Raw genomic sequence first — 13,604 nt, 5'->3', positions numbered from 1 at the left:
AAAAAGAAAAATTATAACGAAAAGAAGAAGAAAAAAAATAAATGAAACAAAATACATATTTAATGAAGCATAAATCTCAGACGGTGTCTTTTTCCATAAATACGATTCATTATATTTTATTATACACTTGAGGTAAATGGATAGAAGGGATTGAACGTTTCAAAAAAAAAAAAAAAAAAAAAAAATGGAGGAAACAGCCATGACCAAGATTTGAATTTCAAATCGGACACAAGTCCAAAGATATTGTCTCTCTGCTTTCCATTTATTCTTGATTTTTGTATCTACTTATTGTTTGACCTCTTATTTTTTATACAAATTCAATTTTCTTGTTTTTTTTTGCAAAACTTAAAACAATGTTTATTAATTTTTAACGAACAGTTCATTAAACGTGTAGTCAAAAAAATTTCCTTCTGCGGTTGAAATAAAATTATTAAGAATAAAATCCAATGCCCACTGAAATTCTTTTTTTAAAATTAATATTAAAATTATTATAATTAATAACAATTTATTTATTAAAATTATTATACTTAATAACAATGTATTTATTAAAATTATTATACTTAATAACAATGTATTTATTAAAATTATTATAATTAATAACAATTTATTTATCAAAATTATTATAATTAATAACAATTTATATAACAATTATTAATAAAATTAATAATTGTTATTATAATTATAATTAGTAATATTAATTACTAAATAATAATTATTTATAATTATAATTAATAAATAATTAGTAGGTAAACAATAATTATTTGTAATTAATAATAACTTAATAAAAATTTTTTTAAATTAATAATTTATTAAAAATTAATTGAAATTTTCATTTCATTTTTTATTTTTTTAATTTTAAAAAATTTTTTAAATATATTTTGCCACTTTTTCTGCAAATTTTAGTTGTTTAAAAATAAAACGAAAAAAAAAATGTTTTTTGTGAGGAAGCGAGTGGAAATTGTGTGGCGCGAAAATAAATGAAATTTTACGCCATTGTTTTGTCGATGAACTTCTTTGGTTCGCGAACGTCTAATGGATTGAGGAACCGAAAATAAATCATTCAACGAATCCGAAGTGAGAACATCGCTGTCATTAGTGTGTGGCTGGGATTTTAAAACGAAAATGTTTGACCTAAATCTTTATTTTAAAGTAAAAGGGAAAAAAGCTCTTTTTTTGTTTCTAACAGTTTTGTAAAAAAAAAATTTTGCAAATTTTTTTTTTTTGCAAAACTATTAATTTTATTTTAATTTTAGTTATTTTTTTATTTTCAAAATAAAACAAGAAGTTTTTTTGATCAAAGGCAATAATAAATATTTTTTTAGCTAAGAAGTAAAATTGCAATTTTTTGGCAAAAAATAATTACAATTTTTTGAAGCAGGTGAAATTGCAACTTTTTCCATAAAATAAAATTGCAATTTTTTTTGTAGGGGATAAAATTAGAATTTTTTGTCACAAAATAAAATTTTTTGTCAAAAATGTAAAAATTGCTTTTTTTGTCAATGAAATAAAATTGCAATTTTTCACAAATAATAAAATTGCAATTTTTTATAAAAAAAAATATTAAACTTCAGTAGCAAAAAGTATTTTTAATTTCGATTAAAAGAAAAAAATTACAAATTGCGTAATTGCATTTTTATTTATTTTTTTATTTTGTCGAAAAAAAAATATTTTTCCACTTTAGTAACAATAAAAATAATGTTTTATGTGAAGGCATTAATGAAATGACATCTCACTCAAACGTGGATAATCGCAAGCCTCAATCTCGTGTATGACACCATTCGTTTTTCCTTGCTAACGAACCTCCCTTTTTCCCTTTTTTTCCGGCTCAATGCGGACGCAACAAAAAATAATGGACGTCATTAACGTCCAGAGATAATGGTCGACGGTCCAAACGACTGAGTGGATCGCGAGTCGACGAGCCGTGATTCGTGTTAACGATGACTGCTCTTTTTTTTCTCTCTCTCTTCTTTTCGAGCCTATACCCATGACACGAAGTATATTAATCCCACTTGATTCACGAGGGATAAGCGAATTCAGCGAAAAATATTATTTTTGTCAACTTTTAAGTCGAGATTTTCTGGGTAATTGTCGTAAAAATGGAAAATTAGACGAGTAGATTTGATTTTTGAGAGATAATTTTATTTTTAATGGATAGATAATGAAAAAGTAGAGAGAAAATGTTTTGAAAGTTTTTTTCTAGAGGGAAATGTAGAGGAGTTAGAGGGATTTTAATGTGGTGAAATTGTGTTCGGCCGTGCGTTCAGTGGGCGAACGCTCTCCCCACTTTCTTTGTTTGTTAGGCGCTCTCCCCACTTATTGAGGGCTTTTTCTACTGAGACATCGACCAGTCGGTGACCGCTCTCCCCACTACTTCTGAACTTCCGGGTTATAAGAGTCTCCCCCCTCTACTTTTTCCCAGAAAGCGTTGGCCGAATGTTTGCACAAACTTTAAAGTAATCCAGCGCCGAAACGAATTAATGTAGAATACTTTTGCCAGGGGTTTTTTATTCAGAATTTCCCAACTAAATAAACTCTTCGCCTTTCAAAACTCACTCCCACTACTATTTTAGTCAAACGCCGAACGTTTACACGAACTTTAAAATACTCCAGCGTCAAAACGAATCAATGTAGAAAAGTTTCGCCCTAGGGTTTTTTATTCGAAATTTCCTAACGAATCTAATGAACCGACTTTCGATATTTTTCGGTGAAATTCTTAGAGGCAATGGCTTATTTTAAAAAAGCACCGAATATACACTTGAACTTTAAAATTATCTAGAATCAAAAGGAATAACTAGAGAAAAATTTCGCCAGAGGGGTTTTTATTCAGAATTTCCCAAAGAATCAAAGAAACCAATTTTTGATATTTTTAGTTTAAAATTCCACGATTATTTTCGCCAAACGCGTTGGCCGAACATTCATCCAAACTTTAAAGTCATTTAACGTTAAAAGAATTTAATATAGGAAAATTTCGCCAGAGGGTTTTTTGTTCAGAATTTCCCAACGAATCAAATGAACCAACTGTCGATATTTTTTGGTTTAAAACTCCACCATTATTTTTGTCAAACGCGGTGGCCGAACATTCACACGAACTTTAACTTTGTCTAGCGCTAATGCAAGTAAATGTAGAAAAATTTCGCCAGAGGGTTTTTTATTCAGAATTTCATAACGAATAAAATTTACCAACTTTTTACATTTTTCTTTTAAAATTTCAAATTTATAACTTAATTTTTAAAAAATTTAATTTAAATATAATAATAATTTATATTTTAAACAAGAAAAAATCAAAAATAGAAATAATAAAAATTCTATTTTAAATTTTTCTTATAGAAAACTAAAAGTGAAATAGAGAGTTTCTTTATGGTGAAAGCAAAAAAGAAAGAGAATAAAAAATAGTAAATTCACTACACAATTTGTCGTTTGAACAGCAGTCTCGATTATGGTTGGCGACTAGACTGGAAGGGAGAGTGGAGGTAAATTGCGTTCCATTTCTCACTAACTTTTTCAATTTATCGCGACTCGAGCAACTAATTACAACGAAATGACTTTTGCCAGGCTCTCTAGGTCTACATGATCGCAACACAATCTCGATTTTTTATTTTTATTTTTTTTTCTGTGTCGGCCAAGATTTTTCCATTTGTCACAAATTGACAAACTAATTTTTATATCAATATTCTTTTCTATTTAGAAAAAAACATGGAATTTTTTTCTGAATTTTTTTTTATTATTGGAAAACAGAAAAAAATATTTTATATTTTCTTGATGATATAAAAATTATTTTTTTGTTTAATTGTTGAATATTTTGTTTTGTGTAATATTGTTAATAATATATTGATAATAAATAAATGAAATAAATAAACAATCAAATGAATAAATAAATAAAGCAAATAAGTAAATAAACAAAGGAATAAATTAATAAAATAATTAATAAATAAATAAATAAAATAAATAAATATATGTAAATAAACAAATGAATAAATAAATGAAATAAATAAGTAAATAAACAAATGAATAAATAAATTAAATAAATAAGTAAATAAATAAATAAATGAATAAATAAATAAGTAAACAAATTAATAAATAAATTAAATAAATAAATAAACAAACAAATTAATAAATAAATAAAATAAGTAAATAAATAAATAAACAAATGAATAAATAAAATAAAAAAATAAGTAAACAAATAAATAAATTAATAAATATCGTTATTTATTTATAAACAGTATCAATTAAAAGAATATTTAATTAAAATTACAAAATTTCCTCTGAATTTTGTTGAAATTAAATTAAAAAATCAAATCCTTGACAGTTAAATTTTTTATTTCCTGTCATTTTTTTCTTTTTTTTTTTTGCTTCTATCGAAGAAAAATATTTCAATTTGAAAGATTGTTACATTCTACTTTTATAAATATTTGCCCTCCAAAAAAAAAAAAAAATTCCCCTTCTTTCCTCTCTCACCCCCCACCCCACGCCACCTCAACCCCTTCCTTCAGCAAGCTCTTAAATTTTTATAAATCGATATAAGAAGTGAATTGAAATCCTCCATGAAAGAAATTCTTTAAACGAATTTCGCAAGGAGCTTTTTCGATAATATTTCCGAGCATCGAGAGAAAATCCCCATTTCGTGTACTGCTCGTAAATTTTCCGGACATTATCGAAAATGTCCTCCTTCCCCTCCACTCCCAACTTCTTCACCCCCCCCCCCCTTATTTCACGTTTGTGAAACGAAAAATCCCTAAAGGCGCAAAAAAACGAAAAAAAAAAAAATAAAAAATAAAAAAAAGAATAAAAAGTTCAGTAAAAACTTGGACAGCACGGGAAAAATTTTATTAAAAAAGAAAAAAAATTATTGAACCTCTTCGAAGAATTTTTTTAAAAATTATTTTAGCAAAAAAAATTCTCTTATATTTAAAAAAAGAAAAATTTACACATTATTTTTTGCTAACATTGAAAAAGTTATTTAGACGATTTTTTTGTCAATTTATGTCTTTTTAATTTTGTTTTCTATTTATTTATTTATTTATTTATTTATTTAATATTCATTTATTTATTTATATTATATCAATATTATGAGAAATTTTTTCTCTGTAAACTTATATAATTTATAAAATTAATTTTTCAAAAAATAGTGATAAACAAAAAATATAGTGCAAGTGATGAGACATTTTTTTTTGTTAAGAAAAATATATTTTTTTCGGGAGTAAAATATTTTTTTTCGGAAAAAAATTTGTTTACAATATTAGTTTTTGCATAAAATATTATTAATAAATATTATTTTACAATGAAACATATATACTTTTTGTAGAAAAAAATATTTGTAAGTTAAAAAAAAATTTGATTTTTATTGCAACATATTGTCTTAATAAAAAACAATTTTTTTAGTAAAAATATTATTTTTAATAAATAAAACATTCTTTTTGAAAAATATATTTTTTTCAAACATGCTTTTTACTAAAAGAATTTTTGGAAATATTAATTTTTTATGGAAAAACTAAATTTTTTAACGGGAAAAAGATAGTTTTTAGAAAAAATATGTTTTAAACAATATTTTGTTGTTTGTTTATTGAATAAAAGGAAACAATTTTTTTGTAAAAAACTGTTGTTTTTTCAAAAAAAATATTCCTTTTTTTAAATAAATTTTTTTTAAGAAAGAAAATACTATTTTTCGAAAAACTTTTCCTTTTATTTAAAAACAATATTTTGAGGACATAGAAATTATTTCCCAACTAAATTACTATTTGGAAAGAAATATTTCTTTTTTTATAAATAAATTTTAGTTTTCAGAAGATTTTTTCAAAAGGAAAATTTTTTTTTACAAATATCTTGACAAAAGTATATTTTTTTCTTAGAAACATTGTTGAAATCTTAGAAGTTTTATTGTTGGAAATACTTTTTTAAAATATTATTTTACAGTAGAAAATATTTTTTTCTGTTTTGTAGAAATTAAAATATAAGTTTTGAAGAAAAAAATTTTTCATTTTGAAAATATTATTTTTGAAAATATTTTATTCATTAAATGCAAAATTTTCTTTGCTTAGAAAAAAAAGTATTTTTTATCAAGAAAAAAGTCTTTTAGTAAAAATATTCTCTTTGAAAATATTTATTTCATTTTTTCCTTTATTTATTGTTTATTGAATTCAAGGAAAAAAGGTTTTTTTTTAAATTTTGTTTAAAAAAAGATTTATTTACTTATTTTTTTCTTTTTAAAAAACTTTATTTTCTTAAAATTTTTCTTGAAAAATATTTCTTATTTTATTTCAAAAATATTTTTTTGTGCATTTGTTTCTATTTGGTTAAAAAAATATTTTTTGTTCAAAAGTTTCTATTATATCCAAAAACAATTTATATATTTCTATTTTGTTTTAAAAATATTTTTTTTTTTATTATTTATATTTTGTTACTTCAATTTTTTTCGAAAAATTTTTTTTTTAATTATTTCTATTTTATCTATTATTATTTTGTTCCAAAAATATTTTTTTTAATATGTAAATTTTGTTACAAAAATTTTTTTTTTAATGTTTCAAAATTTTATTACAAAAAAAATTCCGTTAAAAAATAATTTTCCATTTTTTATTTTTAAGAAAAAAATAAATAAATTTTTTTTTCCACTCCTAATTTGTATGGTGTGAAGTGTCGCGAAATGGAACAGTCACGTATTAAAATTTGCCTTTTCCTTTTTCATGCTTTTGTGCTTCCACGGTATCTGTCTGTTACGGATTCATTTCACGTAGAGACGCGTCGACGTGATGGTGAAAAAGTATCAGTAGGGAGAGAAATCCCAACTCTTCCCCCCTCCCCACCCCACCACCACCTCATCCCCACCCACAACTTTCGCATAGTGAGTAGAGGGATTCGAGTAAAAAAAAAAAAAAAAAAATCTGCATAGATTTTTTTACGTCGTCCACACGGGGAAGCAAAAGAGAGTGAGAGAGAAAATAAAGTTCGTCGGTCACGTATGCGAGTAGACGGAAGTGGCATGGGGGAAGTTACTTCTGGAATAATGTCGAGGATTCACAATCGGCGAAAGCGACCAATCGATTCTCTTCGCACTTTCCTTTTCTTTTTCCCCACCCCCCCCCCCACTCCTTTATTTTCCCCTTCTCCTCTCTAATCGCTCCTATCCTTTGTTTTTAATCAGCAAAAAAAATGATTATTAATTTTATTACTATTATAATTTTTTGTTTTTTATTACTATTTTCATTATTGTAATTATTTTTATTACTTATTTTTTTTACGAGGAAAGTTGGAAATCTGTTCATTATCAGACACCCCATGTTATTAATTCGATTGTTCGTTTTGTCATTATTTTTGTTACTATAAGTAACGACTTTTTTTTTTTCTTTTTATTTTTATTAATAATAAATTAATTCATTAATTATTATTTCTTTATAAGGACATTTGAGACATCTACATTACGTTATTAACATTATATTTATTTCTATGATTGTTTCCATTAATAAATTTTTTCAATACCTACTTTTACTATTATTTTCATTATTGAATTTTTTTTATTTTTTATTATTAGTAAACTAAACCATAATTATATTTATCCTAATTTTAATTCTCAGTATTTACTAAATTTCTATTTATTTCCCCACCCCCCTTCGGAAAAAAGTAATTTTTCACCTAAAAAATGGGCGTGGCAATTCTAATTTTTTTTTCTAAAAAGAGGCGCGTGACTGTGGTGCCCCCATTTCTCAAAGAAATGACGCCAGGGAACGAGAAAAGTGAGATGGAAGAGTAGAGGAAGAAAAAGGGGGAAGGGAAAAAAGAGCGAGAGAGGGAGGAGGGGGTAAAGAAGGAGGGGTCGATTTGAAAAATGCTGTGAAATTGCAGTTGGCAACACGCCCTTCGTCTGTTCCACTAAAGTACCCGGGCACATCCCTCTTGATGACCCGGATGAATTTACACTTTTTCTCTTTTCACATTTTTTCTTTTAACCTCTTGCAAAACTTTGCACATCAACAAAAATACTTCACACAGGGGAATTGTTGAAAAAAAAAAGAATTTTATAATCCGTTTCGCCTTTCGTTTATTGACACACATCACTATTTGATGAGAGGAAAGAAAATTTATTATCTTTGAGGAGTAAAAAATGCAAAAAATTGAGAGAAAGAATGAAATTTGTGGTGAGACCACGCCTATTGATCCGCCCCCTAAGTTCGGGTTAGTATATTGTAACCACGCCTCGTGCTCCGCCCCCTTATTTTAATTTGGTTAGTGAATTGTGACCACGCCTATTGATCCACCCCTAAGTCTAATTGGACTAGTATATTGTGGCCAAGCTTCGTGATCCGCTCCCAACTGGGAATGGGCGTGCCGACCACGCCCCAATAATTGGTTTAGTGTATTGTGACCACGCCTATTGATACGCCCCCTACTAGGAAATGGGCGTGGCGACCACGCCCCTCTATATGGCATAGAAAATTTTAATAGTCTCCTGCTTTAAAAGAGGAAAACGATTTTAACTAATGGGCGTGAAAAGCACGTGACCACGCCCTAAAAATCTAATTTTTATTGCGCCTTAAGAAAGGGGAGTGCTTTTTGCCTAATGGGCGGGGCGATAGGGCCGCTTTAAACGCCTAGAAAATTGATTATTTTTGGCAAAGAAGAAAGGAAATGATTGTTTACAGTGGGCGTGGTGGCACCTCCCTATCTGGTTGGCAATTATTTTTATTTTATACCATGAAAAAGAAGAATCATTTTTACTAATGGTGTCGTACATTAGGAGTGGGAATGCTTTTGATAAATAGTCCTAGCAACCACGCCTTCTTATAGAGTCCAAAATTGCCTCTTCGCCCACTTAAGATAGTAGGAGGAGCAAAATTCGAGAAGGGGCGTAAATATAATAGTAGGCGGAACAAATTTTTGTACGAACTATGATATTTTATAGTAGGCGAGGCAATACTTCTTCCTAAGCGTCAATTTTCAAATTAGGTGCAACTCCAGGCTGTACTTGAACGAATATTTCGATAATAGCCGGAGTTAATTTTATACTAGGTGTGGTATGAAACAGTAGGCGGAGAAAAATTCGTTAATAAGCGTAAATTTAGATTGTAGGCGGAGTTATTTTTGTAGGAGGCGTGGCATTAAACAGTAGGAGGAGTAAAATTCGTTAATAGGAGTAAAATTAGAAAGTAGGTGGAGTTATTTTTATAGTAGGCGTGGCATAAAAGAGAGGGCGGAGCAAAATAATTAATAGGCGTAAATTTAGATAGTAGGCGGGGTTATTTTTATGGTAGGCGTGACATTTAACAGTAGACTAAGCAAAATTCGTTAATAGGCGTAAATTTAGATAGTAGGCGAGGTATTGAAGAGAAGGCGGAGCAAAATTCGTTGATAGGCGTAAATTTAGATAGTAAGCGGAGTTATTTTTGTAGAAGGCGTGGAATTAAACAGTAGGAGGAGTAAAATTCGTTAATAGGAGTAAAATTAGAGAGTAGGTGGAGTTATTTTTATAGTAGGCGTGGCATAAAAGAGAGGGCGGAGCAAAATAATTAATAAGCGTAAATTTAGATAGTAGGCGGAGTTATTTTTATAGTAGGCGTGGCATAAAAGAGAGGGTGGAGCAAAATAATTAATAAGCGTAAATTTAGATAGTAGGCGGAGTTATTTTTATAGTAGGCGTGGCATAAAAGAGAGGGCGGAGCAAAATAATTAATAGGCGTAACTTTAGATAGTAGGCGGAGTTATTTTTGTAGTAGGCGTGACATTAAACAGTAAGCGGAGTAAAATTCGATAAAAATTCAAATAATTATTATTTTTTGTATAAAAAAAAGTAATTAAAACTTTTTTTTCTATTCTTTCTAAATGCGTTTTGTAGATTTTCTTTTTCCCTTTTTCTTCTGTACATATTTTTTGACAAAAGAAAATTGAAAATTTTTCAATCTTTGTTCCATTTTCACCGCAGAAACGAAATGGAAAACAATAAATAGTGACCGAACGTGGAAGCAGGACACAAGGAAAACTATTGAAATGGCGATATATCCGGAAATTGAAAGTTTTCCAACCGAGTGACCAGATTTGTCAGGAGAAGAGAGGCTTTCTCTTTTTCTTTCTTTCTTTCATTCTTTTTATTCTTCGTATTTTTCCTTTAGGCGAATTATTATTATCCGTCTATATTCGCAAGTGGGGAAAGTAAGATATTCGCATTTTGTTCGAAAAAAAAATTAAAGTTGCGAATAATTATTTATTCATTTAAGTATTATTCAAAAAATAAATATATTTAGATAAATGTTTATGTTAATTTAAATATATTTAAATAAATATATATGTGAATTTAAATATATTTAAATAAATATTTCTATGAGTATAAATATATTTAAATAAATATAATTATTTTTAAATATTAACTGTCGTTAGTACTTTCCAAAAAAATATGTTTTAATGAAAAAAGAAATATTCGAGAAATATTAAATTTGTCGGGGTTCGAACACCCGGATGTCGATTTAAGTATTACAGCGCCTTAACGATCACAGCCAAACTTTAAGAAAAATTTTTTTTCCTTTCTTCTCAATCTCTACAGTTAATTTTTTAATTTCTTCTAATTTTAATCATAAATTATCATTTTTTCAATGATTTTTGTTTTAAAAAAAAATGAATTATAATAACGAAGCAATATTAGAATAATTTTTTTTCTTTTTTTATTTATTTCAATATTATTTCATTATCAACCAATTTTTACATTCTTTTTAATGGAAAAATGCTAATCTCCCCCTTAAACAGTTTAATTTAAAATAATGAAAAACAGAAGAGAAAAGAACAATTCGTTTCAAAATAGAAAAGAAAAATATAAAAATGTATTTGACTAAAATTTTTTGAGTTTGAAAATTTATCGTGTCCAAAGATCCCATTGGCTCAATACATTTCCTGGCTTATAGTGTAACATGTGTAATTCATTGTCCTTGAGGACAGGTCGTTTACCGTTAGTGCATATAATCTCCAATCGATATCGTGAATCTATAGACATATATAGCGATCTCTCTCACTCTCGTAAACACACTATCATCCTATCTTGGTCCCTCCCAATTCTATATACATTAATGGCATTTCGATATATCGATCGAACTTAATGAGCCTCCACTCATGATAGGGATCTTATACAAGCTTTGATCCCGAGGGAGAATATTCCTTCAGGTGATTATGAACCTCGTGTAATTGTTAAAATTTACTATAAATTTATCTTCATTTACCAACAAGCAATTTTAATTATTTTTAATTAATGAATGAAAAATAATGTTTCCCCATCAATTTTTATTGAATAGATGATAATAATTAAAATTCTACTCTATTCGGCAGAATAATTAGAAATTTACTATTTTTTTTAATTAATATAAACAATAAGATTTTTTTACTTTATACTAATTAATAATAATAATAATAATATATATTTTGTAATTGATAATAAGTTATTTATATTCCTTCAAAAATTAAAAACTAACAAATATTTTAAACTACTCATGATGAATGAAACAACTAATAGTTATATAACTATTAAATAGTAACTATTAAAATAGAAATTTTTACTATTTGTTATTGAAGTTTTAAGTAACTGCTACTAGTAATAACTATTAGTAGTAGGTAGTTGGGTAGTAGCTCCTATTAGTAGTAACTATTAATAGTAGTAACTATTTTTAATAGTAACAGTTATTATATGTAACTATTAATAATAATTATAGTTACTATTACTAACAGTAGCAACTATTAGTAGTAGTTTTAACTATTAATAATATTTAGCACTATTAGTAGTAGTAGTAGACTTAACTATTACTATTTGTAACTACTATTAGTAGTAACATTTACTATTTATTAGTGCTTCTTCTAGTACATATTACTATTAGTAACTATTTTTAGTAGTAACTATTATTAGTATTAACTAATAAACTAATTAGTACCAGCAATTACTAATAGCATTAGTTAACTATTACTAGTAGTTATAACTATTAGTCGTTTTGACCACCATTAAAAAGAAACTACTTAAAAAGTAAATTCTGCTATTTGTTACTGAAGCATTTAGTAACTATTACTAGCAATAACTATTAGTAGTAACTATTTAATAGAAACTATTTATAATAGTAAATATTATTAGTTGTAACTATGAATAATAGTAACTATAGTTACTATAGTTATATAATAGTTATATAATAGTAACTATAGTTATTAGTTGTAACTATGAAAAATATTTTTATTATTAGCAGTAGTAACTATTAATAGTATTTTTAGCTATTAGTATTTGTAACTATTAGTAGTTTTAACCACTATTAAATAGTAACTATTGTTAGCAGTAGTAATTAATACTAGTAGTAGTAACTATTACTAGTAGTGACTATTACTCGTAGTAACTATTACTAGTAGCAACTATTACTAGTAGTTAGTATGAGTAGTAACTATTATTTTAGTAACTATTTTTAATAGTGAATGTTATTAGTACTAAATATGTTCAATAGTAACTATTTTTTTACTAGTTACTACTTTTAATAGTAACTGTTATTAGTAGTAACTATTTTGAATAGTAGATGTTATTAGTAGTAACTATTTTCAATACTAGCTATTATTAGTTGTAATATAATTATTGTCTAGTTAATTAACTAATTAGTATTTAATTAATTATTATCTCATTAGTTAACTAATTAATACTTGATAAATTAACTAATTAGCAAACAATTTATTACTAAATGAATTAATTAATAATTTATTAAATTGTTTTATTTTTCACATTATTGAATTATATTTATTTTCCACCTTTATATTTATAGAAAATTGCAAATAATTAAATTTGCATTTAAACGAACGTAAAATAAAGAAATTATTTAACTTTATTGGTTTCAACATTTTTTTTCCATTATTATTATTATTATCACTTCTTTTTTGCATCGACAATTATGCGATAAATTGAAAATAGTTTCAAGCAACTGTTGTTTGACTTTAATATATCAGTATGAATGCTTAACAGAGAGTTAGTGACAAATATTTAAATTTTCATTTTTTCTATTTTTCAGATGGTACATCCAATCCAAATGAAGCCCGCTGACAGTGAAAACAGAAATCGTGAGTAAATTAACCTATTTATTTTGTTAATAATAAATTTCTTATGATACTATACAACTGGCACTAGTAGTGCCTATTAATTGCGTAATTATTGCTAGTGAAAAGTTATAGTAGTCACAATTAAAAATACTAACTAGTAGTAATAATTACATTATATAAATATTACTATTATTCACTTTTATTAGTAGTAACTATTATTCGTAGATACTAATAGAAGAGACAACTGCTACTATTGGCAAAAATTATTAGTAGGGACTAATAGTAGAAGTATATGATACTAGTAGTGCCGATAACTAATAGTAATTATTACTAGTAGTGACGATAACTACTAGTAAATATTACTAGTAGTAACTATTAATAGTATTGTCGATAACTAATGGTAAATATTACTAGTAGTAACTTTTACTATTAGTTCCGATAACTAATAGTAAATATTACTAGTAGTAACTGTAATTAGTAATAACTGTTACTAATAGTAAATATTATTAGTAGTAAATATTACTAGTAGTAACTGTTACTAATAGTAAATATTATTAGTAGTAAATATTACTAGTAGTAAC

General features: G+C 26.2%; 1 protein-coding gene across 5 annotated transcripts in view; it reads left to right on the top strand.

Moving 5' to 3' along the window:
- Window positions 1–13,604, top strand: part of LOC122503616 (CUGBP Elav-like family member 2) — a 261,334-nt gene that overhangs the window by 140,377 nt on the left and 107,353 nt on the right. For all 5 annotated transcript variants that reach the window (XR_006301763.1, XM_043614235.1, XM_043614233.1 and 2 more), the window contains exon 5: window positions 12,996–13,044. Coding sequence is in view for 4 of the 5 variants with exons in the window: in XM_043614235.1 (XP_043470170.1) it covers window positions 12,996–13,044 (49 nt within the window). In the remaining variant the exon portion in view is untranslated. The remainder of the gene's footprint in view (window positions 1–12,995; window positions 13,045–13,604) is intronic.

The sequence above is a fragment of the Leptopilina heterotoma genome, unplaced genomic scaffold, assembly GCF_015476425.1.
Source record: "Leptopilina heterotoma isolate Lh14 unplaced genomic scaffold, ASM1547642v1 Lhet_265, whole genome shotgun sequence".
NCBI classification, from domain to species: Eukaryota; Metazoa; Arthropoda; class Insecta; order Hymenoptera; family Figitidae; genus Leptopilina; species Leptopilina heterotoma.
The sequence above is the reverse complement of the archived record's forward strand: the minus strand, read 5'-3'. Positions and strand labels throughout refer to the sequence as shown.